The sequence below is a fragment of the Thunnus albacares genome, chromosome 4 (assembly GCF_914725855.1).
Source record: "Thunnus albacares chromosome 4, fThuAlb1.1, whole genome shotgun sequence".
Taxonomy (NCBI): domain Eukaryota; kingdom Metazoa; phylum Chordata; class Actinopteri; order Scombriformes; family Scombridae; genus Thunnus; species Thunnus albacares.
The window spans coordinates 22,760,853-22,783,146 of NC_058109.1; the positions used below are offsets into that span (position 1 = coordinate 22,760,853).

At 38.9% G+C, this 22,294-nt stretch overlaps 1 protein-coding gene across 2 annotated transcripts; it reads left to right on the plus strand.

The window, feature by feature from the left end:
* The first annotated feature begins 936 nt into the window (after positions 1-936).
* On the plus strand, positions 937-20,481 carry kdm5ba (lysine (K)-specific demethylase 5Ba). Of its 2 annotated transcripts, none has more exons than XM_044348173.1 (27): positions 937-1,563; positions 6,079-6,156; positions 6,792-6,914; positions 7,082-7,252; positions 7,603-7,728; positions 8,022-8,109; positions 8,232-8,338; positions 8,469-8,627; positions 8,805-8,924; positions 9,944-10,102; positions 10,558-10,739; positions 10,909-11,071; positions 11,553-11,672; positions 11,929-12,123; positions 13,207-13,388; positions 14,132-14,256; positions 14,507-14,657; positions 14,986-15,106; positions 15,346-15,701; positions 16,442-16,580; positions 16,669-16,848; positions 16,941-17,099; positions 17,886-18,305; positions 18,419-18,509; positions 18,612-18,799; positions 18,905-19,171; positions 19,340-20,481. In XM_044348173.1, exons 1-27 carry the CDS (start codon positions 1,411-1,413, stop codon positions 19,472-19,474), a joined length of 4,458 nt encoding a protein of 1,485 aa, XP_044204108.1. In that variant the 5' UTR covers positions 937-1,410; the 3' UTR covers positions 19,475-20,481. The 2 variants fall into 2 exon arrangements, with proteins under 2 accessions (XP_044204108.1, XP_044204109.1); XM_044348174.1 differs by having other exon boundaries at positions 938-1,563; positions 18,908-19,171.
* The last annotated feature ends 1,813 nt before the right edge of the window (positions 20,482-22,294 follow it).

Here is a 22,294-nt window from a genome sequence, read left to right on the forward strand (position 1 = left end):
TCAGCAAATAAACAACTTTAATAGACTTCATCCAATAAAGAAAACAGATGATGTCAAGACAGTGTACAACAGAAATAAATGTGTGAACAAATATGAGAAATAAAAGTAATCCTGTTGTATATTTCAACATTTTTGGTGCAAACATAGCCTAATAAAAGCATTTTCAAACCAAATGCTTCCCCCTACATTACGTTTTGTTTGTTTGTTTGTTTTTTTGCTAAATATATAAATGTAAATATAAGATTGAATATTTGCACATTCCTGGTTAATATTTTGTACATTTCATTTCATTCTCTTCTGTTTAAAATTTAAACCTGTTGTAGCTCTTCTCACTTAGAATATATGTATGTATATATTTTTACTATAATTTTCTTTCTTTTTTAAATATATATTATTTAGGAATACTTAATTTTGTGTATATTTTTGACCACAACACCAAGGCAAACTCCTTTGTGTGCTAACCTACTTGACTATAAACCTGATTCTGAATTAAAACTGTGACACATTTTAAAAATATAGAGGTTTTTCTATATATTGAAGGCTCCTGAGGGATTTCAGGAGTTAGTATAGAATAAATGACTCAGTTTAAATGTTTATTATTAAAACAAACAGCTGAACTATCAACATATGACTACAGTCTCTGCATTCAACAGCCAATCAACGAGCTCCTCTAGACCATTTAAAAACGAAGAGCCGGCCGGCGCGCAAAGATCTGTTGGGTGAGTTCGATTACTAAACCTGGCGTACCGTCCGTAACGGCTATTCTTTAAACTGAGCCGGGCGGAGTAAGGAAGCGCCAAACCAACTCATCCCTTCATTTGTCAACCGATGGAGCTCAGTACACCGTCGCTCCAGAGGGTAAACGAATCAAACTCACACATCAGGCAGCAATAATCTGTGAGAAAACCACGGAACCAATAATCCTGAACTAAAAATAAATATTGTAGATACAAAGTGTTAACGACGTGAGAGGAAACTACTGTAGCTTATTTTAGATGATAAGAAGGTAGACAAATGATGTTGAAGGCGTTTGTTCTACTCTAACTCCTACAAAAAAAGATATGAGCAGTCACCATCGGAGCTGTGTCGGTGTAGTAAAAATGTTATTTATACATATACTGAGAATTAGCGCGTACGAATAATACCTAAAGTGTGTGTTTTTTTACGTGAGCTGTAACCGCAAAACTCCGCCTAACAAATAGTAGCCTAAATAAATTTTTGTGGGTGTCTACTTTTCGAGGCGGATGTACACGCTCTCTGTTGCTGTCACCCTCCAACTAGATAATTCGTCTTTGAGTTGAATGAGTGGAGAGTGGACATGAACTGAAAAGATAGACATTCAAAGCGAGCATATTCGGCGTGAGAAAACCCTTTAAAAAATATTTCACAGTCATAACGAAGGATGCAACGATGACTCAACCTCAGCTGAATGAGTTCATTCCTCCCCCGGAGTGTCCTGTTTTTGAGCCCAGCTGGGAGGAATTTGCCGACCCTTTTGCGTACATCAACAAAATACGACCCATTGCAGAGAAAACTGGCATCTGTAAGATCCGCCCGCCACCGGTGAGTATTTCATAATTTTGCCAGTTATTTCTTGGGGTTTTTAGCGTGGTGTGCCGGCCTCGGCCACCGATAATAATTTAGCGTCAACTAGCAGGCAAAGTTGTGTTTTTTAAGACAGGTTTCAACATGGCGGATTGTCAGTTAGCCTGAGCTGTTGGTGTTGTGTAGTGGAGCACTCGGACGTGCCATTAAAGGAAGAAATTTGACCAAGTTTTAACGTCCAAACATATATTCATCCCTACAGCCAGTTGAAAGAGCATGATTTTAAGAGAAAAATTCAAACGCTAAAGTTTGCATGAAATGCAAATATATAATGTAAATTGTTTACGTTAGCGCAGAATGAAACGCTTCCTGGAGTCGGGAGGCACGGAAATGATCTGACCAAGATTTAAACTTAACGTAATTCGTTTGACCACTGCTGTTTAAACAGTTAGTTAAATGTAAAGACTGACTTTCTTTGAGTGTATTTATTAAGCTAGTGTGAGATAACGTAGCTAACGTTAATCAGGCCCGTTTAAAGCTGCAGCAGTAACGTCGGCTAACATTACGTACGTGCTCGGTGACCAACTGTTTATGGAGAGACAGATCGCTCTAACACGGCGCTAATAATGGACAGTCAGTTTCTCTTTTTCAGCACAGTTTTATCTCGTTTACGCGTCAATCTCGCGTAAATCATATCACCCCCTCGTTTCTTGACAGCTTCTGCTAGCTAGCTGTGTATTTTTGGATTTACAGAAGAATAACACAATCATGTTGTTATGGAAAAACTCTCGGATGATTGGCTGTCTTTATGATATTTTCTTTCTTTCTTCCAATTGGATGATTATTGAGTCTTTTAATCCACACCTCCCTAACGTCACACTAGCCTAAATATTAAGTCTCTCCCAGTACACAAAGAATATGATATAATTATAGATTTCTCCACAAAAAGAAACAATCAAACTAATCTTACATTGAGCTTATTTGTGATACGTTGTGTTGGGAGTGGGCAGCTATCTTATTCAAGGGTGTGTCCACGCTTCCACCTAAATTAGATAAAGGGCAAATTCTGCTGAAATAACTAATGTTCATTCTAGCTGTTTAACTCCCAGTCAGTGTTAAAGCATTAATTTCCAGGGTGTTAATTGTTTTGTTGGGTCTGTATGCCATCTGATAACGTAGGGCTGATTTTTTTTTTTTTTTTTTTTTTTTTTAAGAAAAAAATTGGGAAGCTGTAAAAGCCCGTTTTTGCACAATCAAACGGGTTATCAAGAGGTGGATTGTTAAGAGAAAAGGGTGGGTTGGGGACTGCTTTAGTGTTGTCCAAAAAATAAAAATGCATTACTCATTTAAACAAAAGAAGGTAGTGGCAAAATATTTGAGCAAATAATGAATGCTCATTATCTAAATTTATTCTAACATGGGATTGTTTAAGGAACTGTTGGCATTTACTGCATGTGTTTAAAGGTATTTTTTTCTGTTGTTGATCTTATCATTTAGGAATACATAAAGAGACAAATTGTAGCCCACTACACTCTAGTCTGAACATCTGTTTGTTTGTATTTCCCCGACATCTTTACAGCCACCATGACAGGGTTTTAAAATGCTGGGTCATTTAAACTACATACCATATGGTAAGAAACAGCAGGTCGAAAAAGTTCAAAAAACAACGCCTGCTCCTTGAGTTAATGTTGGTATATAAAATGAATACATGTTTAAAAAAAAAAAAAAAAAAAAAAAAAGAAGAACTTTCCACCGTTTGCCCTACATTTAGTAAGCAACAGTGTCTGCAGTCCTTTGTCATGCACCAGCAGTTTTTTCTGAACATTCAGACCAACATTTGGCTGGAGGGGTGGCGTGCAGACCAAACAAACCCAGCAAACAATCTTGAATCCTTCAGCAGTGTTGAATCTGAATCTCTACAAAGGCACAAACAATTTTCATATTTGTTCAAAGAGGACAGCGTTGCGCATCTCTGAGGCTTGCATGGCTACACACCATGTACATGTAACATCCTGTGTTGTTCAGATAGGATCTGACCTAAGATGTCTTTTCTTTTTTTTCTTTTTCTTTTTCTCTCCACTGTTTGAAAAGAGTGAGTTTTTCTAAAGAAAGGATGAAGAGATTGCATCAGTCTGTTTTTGATCAGTGATTTCTGGGTGCACAGTATGTGGTCAGTATTTCCTCCGAGGTTTTACACAGGTCACATTTTGAATGTAGATGTAAGGAGCACGAAATCAAAAGATGTTCAGTGACATAACTTCTCACAACTTGTCATTTTGTACTTGGTTTAAGGCTAGTCATGCTTTGATTAAAGCTGAGCTTGTAATCTTAACTGGTGTGGTTAACGTGGTTTAACTTCTGTTTGAGGGATGATCAGAAAACCAGTGCAGCTACATATGCCTCAAAACTCTTTTTTTTTTTGTGTATCAGTCTAATCCAGCTTTGTCTACAGATGATAATACAGCAGTGTTATTGCTGCTACAGTTGTCCCTTTTCTGAATGTTATTTCTATTCTAGTGAGGAAAAAAGCCTGTCCAAACCTTGGTGTATTAAATCTGAACACAGTGCACTAATCCCACTGTAGCGTTACATGCAATAGTGAGCCACTTACTGGGCGATCATTTATAAAGAGAATAATGACCTTTTTCAAAAATGAAGGATGTGTTTCTGTACCCTTTTTAAAGAGATATTGTGGTGATTTGGAGCTGTAGTTAAATTTCCAGGCTCAGCTAAATCAGGTCACATGATCTGTTAACATATCTTACATGCTAATTAAGCACATTCCCTTTTCATTACAATGTAGTGTCAATGAGAGTTTGGCTCCATGATGTCAACTTAGTGATTTTTAAAGCAAAATTAACATGGGTCCATTTTGTTATGACACACATGCCATAACTGGTTATTCCACAAGTTACTTAAAGTAAATAAAAACATGTAAAAATCAAATACAAATTCTGTGCAAATATGTCAAATCCGCATTTCCTCAGAATGTAAATGTAGATGGTTGTTTGTTTTTTGAACAGTAGCTCATCCTGCTTATTGGTTTGTGTGACTGGTATTTTTAATGTGAACTGGTTATTCTGAAAGCCTAAACACAGTGTTGAGCCCAAGTCTCTGAGCCATTAAAGTGAAAGTAACCATCTGCTCAGTGTTGTGTGAGAGCAAATATACATGCGTTTCAGTTTATGGATTTAATTTAGCACTTTTTTTCTAACACATCAAAAACAACTCGTAAACTGTGAAGAATATTTATGTCAGTTTGTCTGAGAATGCGTGTTGCAAAGTGTACGAAGGACAAATGTGAAACCTGAAACTTATCTCAAGGCTAAGCATGTTTGTCTGTTCAGGGATTTTTGGAATCTTTGGAGAACAAGCTGGAGTATTTCAGCTTTACGTGTTTTGATCATACTGACAGCCATTGTTTAGCTGGCCTACAACAGTGTATATATGCTCTTGTATGCAAGGAAAAGAAAGAATCAACCTGATGGTGACCAGAATAAACACTGCACCAGTTGTTTTTTCTTTCCACATTTGAACAAAATATAATTCAGAAAGAGTGTGTAACATAAATTTAGTGATGTAAAACAGATTATTTTCCTAACTCTTGAGCCATTACTGACTGCACTAGTCTTGCAGGAAGTTGTGTGAGTAGGTGTTTTTAACACAGCGTGCATTAATATCAGAAATGTCAGTGTTAGTCTAGCAATAAGACAGTTGATGTGGGTAACTCCCTCATATAGAGCCAAACATTCATTTAATCTGTTTGTTTTTTGTTGTTTTTTTTTAGCGGTTTTAAATCCTTGTGACAATTCTGTAAACTGATAATAAAAAATAATAAACTAATTTTATTCAAAGGTTCTGACAAACATTTTTAAATATCAGTGTTTAGTTTGACATCACTTGTAACATTGCCATGTAGCTAAATGACGAGATTGTAAAAATGATAATTGTGCACGCAAGATATGTTGTGGTCTGTGTGTGTGTGTGTGTGTGTGTGTGTGTATATTATTATTATTATTATTATTATTATTATTATTATTATTACCCCCCCCCCCCCCCCAAAAAAAAAACAAAAAACAAAACAACATTTAATCAACAATAATTGGATTATCAGTATTGATCAGACATTGCCCAGCCTGAGGCCTGAGTTGTTGCTCTCAGTGTCTCTGCATGTTACCAAACACAATGACTCCCTGTCAGTCTGCCTTTTAATAATAGTCTGTTGGTTTACTAGATGAACTGCAAACTCTTGGATGTGCAGCCTGAGTGTGTATTTAGGATTAGTTTTAAATATAAACTCCTTTTTGACTTCAGATATGCCAGTAAACAGGAACAGGAGATGAAATAATGAGAAGTAGATATAGTTTGCCTTTTCTCATCTAATTTGTTGTCAAGACCCATTTACATTATATCCCACAATGTATTAAAAGGAAAACACTGGCTTGCCGTCATTTATACAATGAGACCTTATTCAGTGACTATCATAGATGTGGTCTCCTTTTGGTTAATAAAATGTTTTTTTTACTCTTTTAGGAATGGCAGCCACCATTTGCATGTGATGTTGACAGATTGAAATTCACACCACGGATACAAAGGCTTAATGAGTTGGAGGTATGTTCATTTATTATGTGTATATATTTAAGATGCATAAATTCTAAATGTTAATGTGGTATTTGGTGGTTAAAATGAGTTCAGTTGATTTTTATTTTGGCTTTTAAATATGTCTGTTATTGCAGCATTGTTCGTATCTTTAACAATTTTCCCCCTCAAATGATAGAAAAGGTAAATAAAATAATTTACAGCTTCAAAAAACTGAACTGAAGCTGCTTTCTAATGAGCGCATCTCACCGATCACACTATTTGTGCATTCTGTGAGCGCAGTTTTCAAAGGCTCTCGAACATGTTGCCTGATAAATCCTGATATTTATTCATTGTGTTCAGAGCTCAGCCGGTCAGATTTGCTCTATATTCTGTCCTTCAGAAACTCAAATTATCTCAGGTTTGCCTTTGATTATACTATTGTGTGCAGCTGCCTCATTAGTGCAGCCAGTTAACTTTGATTAATGCATATTTTCTTTTCAGAAATGAATGAAAGGAAAGAATGTTGGAAAATTGTTAGATAATATCAGTAGTTTCTCTACAATTATTTGGACAAAAGGTCACTGGTGTCTGCTAACTGTAGTCATGTTAAAGAATTAAATATCTATTACACAACTAACTAGTTTTTCTTTCATCATGTTTTTTAGGCTCAGACCAGAGTGAAGCTCAACTTCCTGGATCAAATAGCAAAATTCTGGGAGCTTCAAGGATGTACTTTGAAAATCCCTCATGTGGAAAGAAAGATTTTGGATCTGTACCAGCTGAATAAGGTATCTGCAAATCCCGGCTGGTTTTGGACTCAGGGATCTAAAGATTTATTTAAACAATTTACAGTAAAATTATATGTCTGAGTTTATGTCCACATGAATATAAAACTGCTTTCTACACATACATGCAAACATGACTGTATTCTGTATGTGTTTTTTCTCTTTTTAAGCTGGTGAATGAAGAGGGAGGTTTCGATGCAGTCTGCAGAGAGCGACGCTGGACTAGGATATCCGTCAAGATGGGCTTCGCTCCAGGCAAAGCTGTTGGCTCTCATCTGCGGGCACACTATGAGAGGATTCTCTACCCATATAACCTGTTCCAGACTGGAGCCAACCTGCCTGTACGTCCTATCACTCGTGTTTTCTTTTCCCACAAGAGCAGCAGTTGTTGCTCACAGTTGAGTAGATGTCTATAGGAAGAATTCATGGTCCATTACAGTGCCTTTGCGATCTATAAAGTAATAATAATACTCTGGTACTGACTAAATATCGTGAGAAGAAACCGTCTAACACACAATATTATTTTAATCACAGGCGCTCGTCTGGAGAGTGTTTTTGTTTTGTTCATTTGGCTTAAATTCAGGAAAAATTGGGGACTGTGGTTTTTTTTTTTTTTTTTTTTTTTTGATTCGCTTAGTTTTTAGGCATTGAGTTCACTGTTTCTTTGCTTACACTTACCTTCTCTTTGCAGAAGGCCACCTTGACCAATGACACTAAAGATAAGGAGTACACCCCTCATGACCTGCCACAGCGCCAGTCTGTCCAGCCCCAGGAGATCTGCAGTATAGCTCGCCGAGCAAAACGAATGAGATCTGAAGTGAGTCTAATCTGTCTTTCATTTTCTCTTGAATCATGTTTGATTCATTAATATTTCATTATTCTGCCAGTGGAGATATGATTTGTGTAGTAGTGACTAAATGTTCCTGTTCATATGGTTTTCACGTATATACAACACAGGTTTACTATAGAGGAGTCTCATTTAGAATAAGACGTGTCTAACATGACAGAAGACATAGTGGCTTTTAATCCAATGTGACTGTGGTCATTTTGCATTTCAAGGGTCACTCACTGTTCTGTTTTTCTCCAACTCTCACCATGACACCCCGACAGAGAGGCTGCGTAAAACCTGGAGAAGTTTGTGAGAATCGTCCCAATCTCAGGAGGAGGATGGGAACGTTTGCTGCCAAACATGAGCCAGGTAAGAACAAAGACAATTAATGCTTCTGGGTTTGTTAAGAGAAGGGAAGTGTTTTGGATAAAATGAAGAACATTATTTGAGACGCTAAAGCCCCCACCCGATCCTTCATTCATGTCTTGCAGTGAGAATGGCAGTCACTGAGGTGAAAAAGGAGCCCATTGAATACGAGCATCCAACAGATAATGAAGAAACTGCATTAAATAAGATAAACAAACCCATCATGAGTAAAGTAAGTATGTTGTTTTGCATTGTATTTATGACAAAACTGTCATGTTCGTACATCACTTTCAATTCCAATGTTACAATTGCAAATCTCAGAACAAAGGAGGCACTCACTATCTCGCTGCCTTTCTATTCAGGTGGAGCAGTACATGTGCCTGGTATGTGGCAGTGGGAGTGCTGAAGACCGCCTGCTACTGTGTGACGGCTGTGATGACAGCTATCACATCTTCTGCCTGATCCCTCCCCTCCACGATGTTCCCAAAGGCGACTGGAGATGCCCCAAGTGCCTGGCTCAGGTGAGCTGCAGCCCCTCCACCCCCAGGGAGCGAAATCCTGACGGGGAAGCCAGCTCATAATTGGGAACAACAATACAATATCCTGTCTGATATCCACAAATATACTACAGTTCCAAGTGGTTTCTTTTAACTTAATATTTTCTTTTTTTTTTTTCTTTTCTTTTCTTTTTTTTACAGGAATGCGGCAAACCACCTGTTGCTTTTGGCTTTGAGCAGGCCAGCAGGAGCTACACCCTCCAAGCCTTTGGAGACATGGCTGATTCCTTTAAGTCCGATTATTTCAACATGCCAGTTCATGTGAGTTGGCATCACTTGCTAATTGATATTTGACTGGTTTCCATTCTACTTAGTCTTTTTGTTGGTAATTACACCTCATCTCAGTCACTGGTCTTAGTTTGGGGGATTTTTAAAGCTCTCATATTAATAAATGGTGAGATTAATTTTCATGGTTGCCTTGGCTTGTTTAGTCAAGATACTCTACTGATGATTAAAATGGGAGCAAATGAGTGATCAGTGACTGAATCGGCTTAAAATATGAGAAGGAAATACTTTAACTGTTTCCATATCCTGTATGTTACTAAAGTAGAAAAGCAGAGGAGCAGCAAGGCAAACCAGCAGAGATAAAGCATCTGGGCCAGACATGTTAAAATGTCCAAACCAGTTATAGTTCTGGCTTAAAGTGGCGGCAACTGAGTGGTTTTGGTGAAAAGCCCAACGTTACACCTCTATTACCAGATGCTCCTCCAGAGATCATTTTGAGAGCAGTTTTCCTTAAACTGTCATGATTGATTTTGATGCTTTTATATGAACCAAACACACGGAGGAACACAAAATTATACATTGATTATTAGTGCTGCAATACATGTCAGAGTTTGTAATCAACCACCATTAATGTCAACATCCACAAAATGTTCCAATACATGAAATTGTTAAATTCGTACCACAAACAGATTTTCTTGGAAGGAAACAGTCTTGGAAGTTTTTGTCTTGGTTTTATGACTTGGGTCTGGCACAAAGGAATGCTTTGATAACACACTTCCAGAGACCGTCCTGTTTATCTTATCAGATGTTGTTTCACCCTCTTACACACTCACATCCTGTGGGGTAACCCTGATGCACAAAGAGAGGTTAAGAGGTTAGAGGTCTGGCTTGGGTGAGCAGGGAAAAGCAGACCTCATGCACTGCAGGTTTCAGAGAGATACTTTTGTTCAGGTGAAATCTTGTGTTATTGGTCCTAGCAGACATTTTCTGAATATAATGATATAAATTTGATTTCTAGATGTGTCTTAACACCGTGGCATCTTTCTGTATTTTAGATGGTTCCTACTGAGCTGGTGGAGAAGGAGTTCTGGCGTCTAGTCAGCACCATCGAGGAGGATGTCACCGTAGAATATGGAGCAGACATCGCCTCCAAGGAGTTTGGGAGTGGCTTCCCTTTAAGCAACAGCCACTTTGAAGTCTCTCCTGACGACAAGGTACCGTCTGTCTGTTATGGGGAAGATCTGTTGTACTTATCTACAGTCCAAATGAATTTTTCTCTATAATTTGATGTCATACTATGAAAATATCTAACAAGATCTAAATGGTTACTGCGAATGCCACATAACTGCAACGTCCCTAGCTCGATTCCAGCCAGGGACCCTTGTTGCATGTCATACCCGTCTCTCCCTCCCCTTGTTTCCTGTCTGCCACTTCACTGCCCACTATCCAATAAACGCAAAAATGCCAAAAACATAATCTTAAAAATAAACACAGTCTCTGAGACATTATATAAGCCCATTGCAGTTTTTGGACTGGTAACTGGAAAAATGAACACTGATATTAAGTTTTTGCTTTTAGATGCGATTATTTTCCCAGTGATAAATATAGCTGTGTCCAGCTGGTAATACTTGAGTGTAGCTGAGTGTTGAGACCTGTCTCTGACCTTCAGCATTACCTGAGCAGCGGCTGGAACCTGAACAACATGCCGGTGCTGGACGCCTCGGTGCTGACTCACATTACAGCTGACATCTGTGGGATGAAGTTACCCTGGCTGTATGTGGGCATGTGCTTCTCCTCCTTCTGCTGGCATATTGAGGACCACTGGAGCTACTCCATAAACTATCTTCACTGGTAGAGTGCACTCTCTGTTTGTCAGAAAGTAAAGTAGCTGTGATGAACTAATGAAGTATGTAATCAAACAAAAGTTCTACTGTGTATTATCTCAGTCTTGTAAAATTATGTCAGCAAAGTATTCCTTAATGTGGGGTGTTTCCACTAACATGTTTGACTGTCTGTGCAGGGGGGAGCCAAAGACTTGGTACGGGGCCCCGGGTTATGCTGCAGAGCACCTTGAGACGGTCATGAAGAAACTGGCTCCAGAGCTCTTTGAGTCCCAGCCAGACCTCCTTCACCAGCTGGTCACCATCATGAATCCCAACACGCTGATGAACAACGGCATCCCGGTAAGCAGCTCACTGTTACACTCACTCATTAATCATCACAGCTGAGATGCAGCTGGATCTTTCAAATAAATAAGTGTGACGACAAAATGTGTCACATGTTAATATCACACATCACTAAACACACAATAAAGATTAAAATAAAAGGCTTTGTTACTATTATATTGGTGACTGTGCTGTTGCATCAAGTTCTCAATGCATAATGCATTCAGAAAGACCTCAATATGCTCCTCTTGCATCAGGAAAGGAGATAAAAATGTTGCAGTTTCTTACAACCTTTTGTGAAAATCTTATATTTGGAGTACATAATTAATATAAATCTAGATTTATGATGAAAATAAATATAAATTAAGACATCAGAACTTTACTGTGTTCAGCATAGCTGTCAGTTCCAGTCTCTACTTTCTAACAAATGTTTCTAATGTTTACAACTTACAACTACATTAATAATTACAATTTTTCTTTCTTTCCGTACCAACGGTAGATCTATCGTACCAACCAATGTGCAGGCGAGTTTGTCATCACTTTCCCCAGAGCGTATCACAGTGGATTCAACCAGGGTTTCAACTTTGCTGAAGCTGTCAACTTCTGTACCGTGGACTGGGTAATAAAAGAGTTCATCAATGTGTTTACACAGTACCAGGCATAGAATGAATTTCATGTTGCTCTTGGGTGTTTTGTTGATGCCCAGAGAAACTTAGAATTTACAATGCTGTGCTCAAGTAGCAAAATAAAGATTATATGACTGAAAAATCTGATTTGCTACAACAGAAACCTGTTTTTGTAATTTGTTTCTGCTGTGTAAGTGACTTCTGGACCATCACTCCAAAACTCAACTTCATCTTCATATTTTCCGGCAGATGCCTGTTGGCCGCAACTGTGTGAAACACTATCGTCAGCTGAGCAGGTACTGTGTCTTCTCCCATGACGAGATGGTGTGTAACATGGCCTTTAAGGCAGACAACATGGATGTCGACCTGGCCTCAGCAGTGCAGAAGGAGATGACCGTCATGCTCCAAGAAGAAGAGGAACTAAGAGAGAGGATTAACAAGATGGTGAGCAGCTCTAGTCTGTAGGACTCATTGTCTTTTTTTAAATTACAGTAAACCAGATTAATAAGCAAGGTCAGTGATGTAAGGGTATAGTTTCAGTTTTCAGAGCGCATGTCACAGACATTCAGGAGGTGTAACGATATGTAACTTAACATATCGAGGCACATTAGTGACAGTAAAGCCCCTTTCACACTGGACAAAAAACCCACTAACACCCACTAACATCTGGCTTTTGTCTTCAGTGGGAGTACAATAGGCATTCATTCCCGGGTCAAATGACTCTGCAGTAGTCACAGGTATTTATCGGCTCCAGCTCCGATGGGCAGTGATGGAAACATGACACCCGGGTGGACACGCTAATATTCGCCCCTTTTCCGGCTGCTCTTTCATCTGTTTCTATCTGCGGATGTCTGTAAACATACGGTCTCATCCATATTTTTACATAGGATTAGCATGCTAGGCTAACAGTTCGTCAGTTGTGTGACTTTATATCCGTGCTGTGACCTCTTTCAGAGCACACAAACACTATAAACACACCTGTCACCTGCCCAGCACACTGCTGTTAAACCAGAAACACAGCGGCTACACCTCATTTTTATACAGTCTATGGGCTGTGCACAGTTTGGCCATGCTAACAATGCTAGCCATGCTAACTAGCTACTAGCCGTGATGTCCAACGTGAGACACCAGGAAAAAAACTGAAAGGCAAACAAAAAACGCATATACGCACTAATTTTGGTGTAAATAGAGTATTAAGACACAATGAATAGAACATCACTGTGGTCTAAAGTTGACCATATTTTCACATGAGTGCAAATTTTTCAGTTTGTTGTATTTGCTCCTTTGGTGGCGTTAAAGCAAAGCTCACAAATTAACAGGTGTGTGTTTCTCTGAAAGTTCTCTGTGTCTTATATCCTTAATGATGTTTCATCAGGGCTAAATAAGGGAACACCTTGAACGTTTGAAGCTGTTTATGATGATAAAAGATTAAGATCAAGACACTTTTTTTTTTTTTGCCTGCACTGCTGTCCTATCCAGCTCATCTGTCTCCTCTGTGACTCTTAATGACTGACTTTGTGTCTCCAGGGTGTGGTGCAGTCTCAACAAGTTGATTATGAGGTGCTCCCAGATGAGGAGCGGCAGTGCTACAAGTGTCGGACCACCTGCTACCTGTCTGGCATCACCTGTGTCTGCAGTCCTGACAAGATGGTTTGTCTGTACCACGCCCAGGACCTCTGCTCCTGTCCGCATAGCAACCTTACACTCAAGTGAGTCTTCAGTAACCACAGCAACTGTTTGTTTCTTTTCAATGCTGTCATGAACCAACTACATCAGCTAAGCTACCCTTTTGGGCTACAAACAAACAGAATCTTGCATCATTTCTTTCCCAAATACGAGCCTAAAAGGAACTTGTATTTTTAAAATTTGTAAAATAATTGTGCTCAAAATCACATACAGTATTTCATGTGTCACGACTGCTTCATCTTGACAAATAGATCATCACCCTAAATGATAGTAAGACAAGTCTGAAGTGGCAGAGATGATGACATTAAAAATATAATGAATACATTTTATTCAGCCATTCAAATACATCATATAGGCAGAAATCAGCAGAAAATACTTCTGCTTTGAATTTGTTTGTCAGTGAGTTAAGACAGAATTGTAACAGGAAAGTACATGTGCAGTTTGGAGTTTTAACCTGGTGGTTGATAGGAATTAATTTCAAGCTGTCAGCAATGTTACATGAACAGAAAGGCAATTTAGTTTTGCAGTAATAAACATGATTTATTGGAGTCCCGCTCCCTAATCCCATTAATAGCAGCCACGTAATCTACAAAGGACAAAGTTGAAGAAAGCCTGGCTGTCCTCATATGTCCAGTTTCTTATTCATACCAAATGTAGACATAAGTTTATAATTTACAAGTTGTGTTAGGTTGCTTTTTAGTGAAACTTGGCAAAATGTTGAAATCATCATTGTATATTCATTGCATGTTTTTGTCTTTTCCTTCAGTTACAAGTTTACACTGGATCAGTTGTACAGCTTGATGGCATCAGTGACGCTGCGTGCAGAGTCTTATAAAGAGTGGCTGTGTAATGTGCAGGACATCCTGGAGAACAAAGAAAGCAAGAAAAGAGGTGAGAAGTTAATATAAAAAAATCTATACACCCTCCTCATCCTCATTGCTTTACTTTATATTTTAAGCTAGTTCATGACACTTCTCAGCAATCTACAGCTTTTTCTTGTGTCTTTGTTTAACAGAAAATGAGGAAAACCTTTATTTCGTCTCCCTCACACACACACACAGATTCAGTAATACATTTTAACAATGTGCTACAGTCTGTGGATGTGTATTTTAAGAACTTTCTGGTACGCCTTTCTGGTCAGGTCTGGAAGAGCTTCACAGCCTGGTGGAGCAGGCAGAAACAAAGTCGTTCCCACAAACCAGCCTCCTGGATCAGCTACGCATTGTTGCCTCAGAGGCTGATAAAGTTGCTGTGATGGCACAACAGCTTCTGAATGGGAAGAGGCAGACGAGGTACTAAAGATTAGATTTGAGATATGTTCAGTCCCATTATTGGATTAAAAGTCCATTTGTTTCTCAAACGCAATAAATATGTTGATTCTGACCCATAATGCAGCACACCACACAATATGTAGTATGTAACAATCACTCTGACATAATATTTTCAACGTTACTTCTAAGTGTCTGAGGTAGTAGAGCTCATCTACTTGTAATGTTTTCCATTTAACTTGCCAAACTACATTTTCATGTCCTTTTTTTCATTTTTGCTGTGTAAGGCAGTTCTGTCATTTTGACACTTGTCCTTTATTGGTCTGTAATGCAGTTCTCATGTGTGTTGTAGATATCGTTCTGGTGGAGGAAAGTCTCAAAGTCAGAACGAGTTGACTGTGGAGGAGCTGAGGTCTTTTGTGCGGCAGTTAGACAACCTGCCATGTAACATTCGACAGGCTCCTTTACTGAAGGTTAGTGAGCTTAGATTAGATTCATTCATTCATTAACAGAATTTGAAATATCTTCAACTGAAGTTTCTTCAACTTTAAACACTCCTTTCTGTCAAACTTTACATTGATTTTTGGCAATATCTCAACTTAATACACACAAAACGTTGCTTTTTGTGGCAGAACAGGAGTAAAGTTACTGAAGTAGTTTTGTAAAGTCTCATATTCCTAGTATTTCAATATCTGTTCAATGTGACCTCCAGGACCTGTTGACCCGGGTGGATGAATTCCAGCAGCGCAGTGAAAGACTCCTCTCTGACGAATCACCCAGCCCGCTGGAGCTTCAGGACCTGCTGGATGTGAGCCTGGGCCTGGACGTGGAGCTGCCCCAGCTGCCCCTGCTCAGGGAGAGACTTGAGCAGGCTCGCTGGCTGGAGGCTGTGCAGCAAGCCAGCAGCAGGCCGGACAGCCTCTGTCTGGACACCATGAGGAGGCTGATAGACCAGGGTGTGGGCCTGGCTCCTCACAGCTCTGTGGAAAGAGCCATGGCTCGTCTGCAGGAGCTGCTGACAGTGTCGGAGCAGTGGGAGGAGCGGGTGCTAGGACTCATGGAAGCCAGGTGAGGACACTGAGTTGCGCTTGACCTGAGGTCGTGATTTTAATCCCCGTTTCTATTGCTTCTTTGTTTTTATGTCAGTTCCAGGTTCAGAAAGAGTAAATAAATTAATCTTACAAGTGTGAGTCAGGCGCCAAACCTTTTTTCTCGATGTAAACACTTTTTATAGTTACTACAGAGATGACAGCTCGTTTATTACACGTACAAACACTCTACTCACCCACTACTACGCTAGCTCTCAGTGTCAATCTCTGAAAGTCCTTCCTCTTCTATAAATGAACAAGAAATCTTACATTAATCAGAATTCAATAAATTCCTTGTTTATTTCCAGGTATAAACGTACTCACTATAACTTGGTTAATGTACAGTATCTCTAAACACTCATTTATATACTTTACAGTTTTCTTAAACAGTGGTGGCAGATGTGAAGTGAAAATGTAAAATCAGCTAAAATTCAGACAGTGCAGAGTAAAATGTGCCAAGTCTGCAGAGCAGGATCATGGTGGATAAAGAGGATCATGGTGTTGTGACAGTGCTTAACCCACTAATGGCTCCAGAGAGACAGACTCCGTCATAACCAGCACTTCAAAATGATCTGATACCTGAAGTTTAATCGAAAAATACATCATGTATTCCAGCTGATGTATGAAATCTCAGTTTAACATGCGCATCTTTTCTGTAAAGTGTCTTTTATTTTTGCCTTTTTATGAATTGAACATGTTCTTGATGTCATCTTTTCTCAGGCCTTATCACAGCATAGAAACACTTGACGCTGCTCTACAAGAAGTAGAAAACATCCCTGCTTATCTGCCCAACTGCCTGCAGTTGAAGGACGTCGTTGTCAAGGCCAAGAAATGGCTTCACGAAGCAGAAGCACTCCAGGTAAAACATACCTTCACCTGAATGTTCTCAACACTAGTTTGGAGATGGAGGAGTGTGGATTATAAATCTCGTCTTTGCATGCTTGCAGCTCGGGGGCCGTATTCCTGTGCTGGACAGTCTCTCTGAGCTGATTCTCAGAGCAGAGGGCATCCCAGTGAGGTTCGACCCGCTGAGTCGACTGGAAGCACTGGTCAGCGATGTTCAGACCTGGAAGGAGAGCGCAGCAAAGACATTCCTACTGAAAAACTCCCCTTTTTCTCTCCTCGAGGTAAACGGAGATTTTACTCACTGTGTTCATTTCAAAGCTGTTTTCTGAATGGCAGGATCAATAACTAATGTGGGTTTACTTTATGTTTTCAGGTGCTTTGCCCGAGGTGTGACGTAGGGATAGGGCATCAGAAGTCAAGATCTAAAAAAGCTAAAGAAGCTACACAGATCAGTAAAAAATCTTCAACAAAACTGGACTCACTATGTGACGTGGAAAGAGCTCTTTCTGAGAGCAAGGACTCCGCCTCTGCTGTGAGTGTAGATGTGTTATCTTCTTTATTTCCCACAGCAACAAATATAGTTGTCTGACAGTATAATTAGGGCTTCCAGAAACTGGAAAACTGTGATTTATTAACTTTTTTTTTTTTTTTTTTTTTTAAATGATTTCAACCTCCCTTTTTCTGGGCAAGAAATTGTTCAATCCCCAAATCTATCTTGATCAAGACTTTGAGTTAAACTTAATAGAGGGACTCAATATAGACAAAATGTTCCCTGAAAAGAAATAATAAATTCTTTCATGAACCAAAAACCACTTCCTCTAGTTTATATATATATTTAGTCTTTTTTAGTAGTCACTTCAGATTTTACACATTTTCCTTTTTTATTGTTTTTTTGTTTGTTTTTTAACAGCGGTATGTTTGGCTGTCAAGTGACAATTGTTTGTATTTAGCAATGTTTGAATTCAGTCTAAAGATGCATATAGAAGAGTGAAAATGTTAATTTCTCATTAACTTCTATGGTGTTGTGTACTTTCTCTTGCATTTGAATTTATAGATGTTAAAGGGGCAATTTGAGGAATGTGGGTTAGCAAACAGGAAAACAAACAATTCATTCACACGCTTAAAAAAAACGGTCTAAAAATACAAAATATGTTATTGTAAAGCGTAAAGGAAGGAAAGTTAAGACATGAGGGCTAACGGCAGACACACACGCTCTAACTAATTAAAATGTCTGGTAAAAAGCCACAATCTGTATCAGATATCTGACTGTGAACTACATTAGTCTTTTCATTTAATTTAATACTTTTAATTTTCACAGATGGCCACTCTTGCGGAGGTCCGCCAGAAGGAGATGGAGATCTTGTTGGCTTTGAGGACTTCAAATGAGTCCAAGCTTCTTCCTGCTGAAAACTGTTGTGCACTTAGTGCTTGTGTTTGCCAAAAGGCGCCTTCGGGTGCCATGGTGCAGTGTGAGCTCTGTCGAGAAGTTTTCCACTGTGGGTGCGTTGCAACAACTGCAGACGTCGAGTATGGCCAAGCCTGGCTTTGCCCACTCTGCCAGAGGTCAAGGAAACCCCCTCTGGACAAGGTCCTGCCCCTGTTAGCTTCGCTGCAGAGGATCCGGGTCCGACTTCCAGAAGGAGACGCGCTGCGCTTCCTCATCGAGAGGACGGTGCGATGGCAGCACAGAGTTCAGCAGGCCTGCACAGAGGGAGTGCTGGAGAAAGTGTCGAAGATGGTCAGTGGAAAAGTAAAATATGAGAGAGAATAAGATGAAGAGTTTAAGTTTGCTTTGATGATGACAGAAGCTAGATAACGTTTACTGATGTTGATTGTTCTGTATTGTTTCAGGGGAGAGTTGGACCCAGAATATCGTCACATCTGACTCAGGAAATAAATGGTTCATATTTTTATACAGAGCACCAGTCTGTTCCACTCCAGGGTGAGTGATGAAGCTTTGCTCAGCATCTTTAGAAGCTCAGTTTGTTGTCTCTCTTTTATAATTCACCTCTTAACTCTCCGTCGCTCCTCATATTTGTCACAGGACTCGGTCCAGAGCTGGAAGAGTTGATGGTGGAGGGATTCCTGCTGCAGGTCACTCTGCCTGAGACCGAGCAGCTGTACAGATACCTGCTGTACAAGCTGGCGCCCCTGCCCTCACAAAGCCCCCCCTGTGGGAACGGCACAGAACAGGACCAGCAGTCTCAGAGAGGAAGCCCCCAACACATCAAGGTAATGACGATTTACAGGAACGTTTATTGCTCGCAGATTATATCCTCAATAATACCTGATATGTTATCGTTAATGTTTGGTGTATATATTGTTTATGTGTTAAAGCAGAACGGAGGCTCCGGTGTGAAAAAGGAGGCGATGAACGGTCAGAGCAAAAGGACCAAGCGACGTCAGGAAAGCTCCGATTCTCAGTGCAGTGAGAAGGCCAAGAAGTGTCGCAAAAAGAAGTCGAAGAAAAGCAAAGAGAGGAGTGAAGAAACAAAGAGAGCTTCTTCTCCCACACACACAGCGTCTGACCCTGCTGCGTCAGACTCGGAGGAAGACTATTCACTGTGTGCTGCACCGTGGTGCAGAGAGCCAGAGGGCGACGAGGTCTGTTTGACATTATTCTACGATTTATCACCGCATGCACAATATTCATCACTTGATTTGACTGTTTTATACCCTTGTTTTGCTCAGATTTTAAGTAGATAAAGTGAAAACACTACGAGCGAGATGCAGTTTTAAAAACATTTCTCTCCTCTTCTCTCTGCTTTTCAGGTAAACTGGGTCCAGTGTGACGGCAGCTGCAATCAGTGGTTCCACCAGATCTGTGTAGGACTGTCTGCGGAGCGAGCAGAGAAAGAGGACTATGTTTGCATAAGCTGCACACAGCCAGACTACGACAGAGAATGAGGACCAAAAAGAGACTTTGAAGGATCAGCAGTTCTGTTGCGGGCCGCAGCACTTAAAGTGCACACCTGAACTCTGTGCCCTGTGGCTTTCCCTTTACCTTCTGGCTTGCCCTTAGTGAACATGGTGCTATTTACTTGTTTCCAGAGTAACAAAAGACTTCAGTCACTGTTTTTTGTCATGTGGCTGGTTTTTCAGCCAATCAACTAATCCTTTCTGAAACTTTCCAAGACTTGATGCAGATGTACAAAATGGCAAAATGTTTCAAGAACCAACAGCGCAGGGATTTTTCAACCAAAAAAAGTCAATTTGACGCCACATTTTTGCCCTGTTTTTTTTTTTCTTTCTTTTTTTTTTTTTTTTTTACATGCATCTGAACAATGTGAAACTTATCTTTCTCTTGTAGAGTAAATATTATTTATCTAAGCAATAACTGAACTAATTAATTGAAGTTCAGTTTTCACCTGAGCTATATTTGTGCTTAGAAATCCTCTGATAGAATGCCTTGTCGAAGCAAAAACCCTTAATTCACTTTATGAATCCTATGATATTAAACAGTTCGGTTAAAATTTGTGAACAGGAATAACTCGAATCAGAAACCAGTGACGGTATGTCTGAGCTTTTTTTTAATCCAAATGTGCAAAAACATTGCACCTGAATATTTGCCCACATCCCTTTACGCGTCTTGGCTTTGATATAAAGTCAGGTCCCCTTTTGCGCTGTCAGCAGAGGAAAAAACAAAACAGTTCTCATGTTTCTTGCGTTGGCTGAGACTTGATTATGTTCACAAAATGAGAATGAACTGTCCGACATCAAAGGAATGTACATTTTGTTTTAGGGTGGATTGCCCCTTTATGGTTTAGGATGAAAATATTGTGTTGGACTTAGATTTAACACAGACTGTGTGATTTATTTGCCACGGGTATATGACCTTTTTCTGCTCCTTTGGGTAAATAATATAATTCATATGTTGCAGTTTGCATTATAAAATAAAAATGTTTGTTCCCAGATGTCTGGACTCGTCAATCTTCTCTTTGTTTATCTATAATCTGTAGTCTGGTGTCTTTTAGTGGGTTGAAAGTGGCTCATTGTCACTTAACACAATCCTATTAACGATTTAAAATGTTTAAAATGCTGATTTTTCTAAATGAGTTTCCTGAAATGATTAAAGAATTAAGATTTTTAAGAGCATTTTGACAACTTCTACCTACAGTAGCTGTTAGTTTTACTACAAAAAACATACAGTCAGCTGTGGTTTAAAAGAAAAAAGCAAGTTCGGCTGTGAATGTTTCTGTGAAAGAGGAACCGTTCTCTACTCAAACTAAGTGTTTATTTCAGGGCCTCAAAACAACAGCAGGAAACAATCTTGTGTCTGTGTGTGTGAGCAGTGGTGGTTAAATCTATTATTGTCAGTTTCAGTTATTGAGAAAGACACTTAAGTGCTTGGTAAACATTAATTTAATTTTATTTTCACCAACACACACTTGGGTATGTTGTTTCTTCACCTTTTCATGTATTTATTGTAACATTCAGCAGAGATTAGATATTTAAAACAAATAATTCAGGTTGTGTCTTCTTGAACATTTTTAATCAATTACTATTACAACTAGGACTAGAAAACGTGATCCAGCTGACAACACTTATGAAACATACTGTAAGTGTTTGGAGATCAACAGAGTGTTGTTATAAATATTCAAGTTGTTTGTGTTACTTCCTAATTTAGTGACTATTTCTGTCGTTTTGTGATGTTTGCACAGCTGCGTGTGCACAAGTAGATTCACTTTTTGCCTGCAGACTCAGATTAAATCTCTGTCATGTACGCAAATATAAAACTGAAACGGTATAATTTCACATCCTGCACAGCCAAACCACCTGCTGCTTCTGACAGTTTATCATTTTCATATTAGGTTTTTAATTCAATTTAACCGGAGTAGTAATTTTCTGTATATCTTCTCGGTTCCTGTAGATGGAAAAGAAAATCCTCTTATTTTTATTCAAAGATTATATTTATATAATTCATGTTATTTCATTACCATCGTCAATTTTAATTCTTGTATACTGTTCAGATCAAATTTGATACATTTTTTCATCTGAGAGCAGTAGAAAAAAAAGCATTAAACACTGACTTTTCCTTTTTTCGTGCAGCTGATACACATTTTTGTACACAGACGGTGTTTCGGGTTAAATTTGACACTTTTTATTAAAAAAAAAAAAAAAAAGAATCAGAAATCACCATTCGTTCTTCACATTCAGTAACATTTATTGAAATCATGGTGGCTGCTACATTCTTCTGTTAAAGGTAACATCAGACCATATTATAGTGTGACTGTCAATGTTTTTTCTCCAAAGACTAATAATGAGAGGATACTGTGAAGGGTCAGTAAGGGTTTAGAGGTTTTCATCTGCATTTTAAGTCTCTGTCATGACCAGATGTGTTATTTTTTATTTATTTATTTTGTTAAATATCTTTATTGGTCTTTAATATCAAATAGACAAACACTTGCTGTAAATGTACACATGTAAGAGAAAGAGGTTTTTTTTGTATTTGTTTATTTGTTATTTGGATGCGTCCTGTCAAACTTTATAAATGAAAGCTTGTCTTGACCCAGCAGAGTTTTCTCTGGTGTAACATTCAATATGTGTAACATTTTGCAAATCCTTAGACTTTGTTATTTTTATTTTTGAATGGTCTCACTGTTACCTACAAGGTTGTTATCTGGACCATTTTTACTCAGTGTTGTATCTGTTGACTTGAATCATTTCAATAAAAAGCCAAGCAGACAGGATATTGTAAATCCAAACTGGAATAACTGTAGTTGAAAT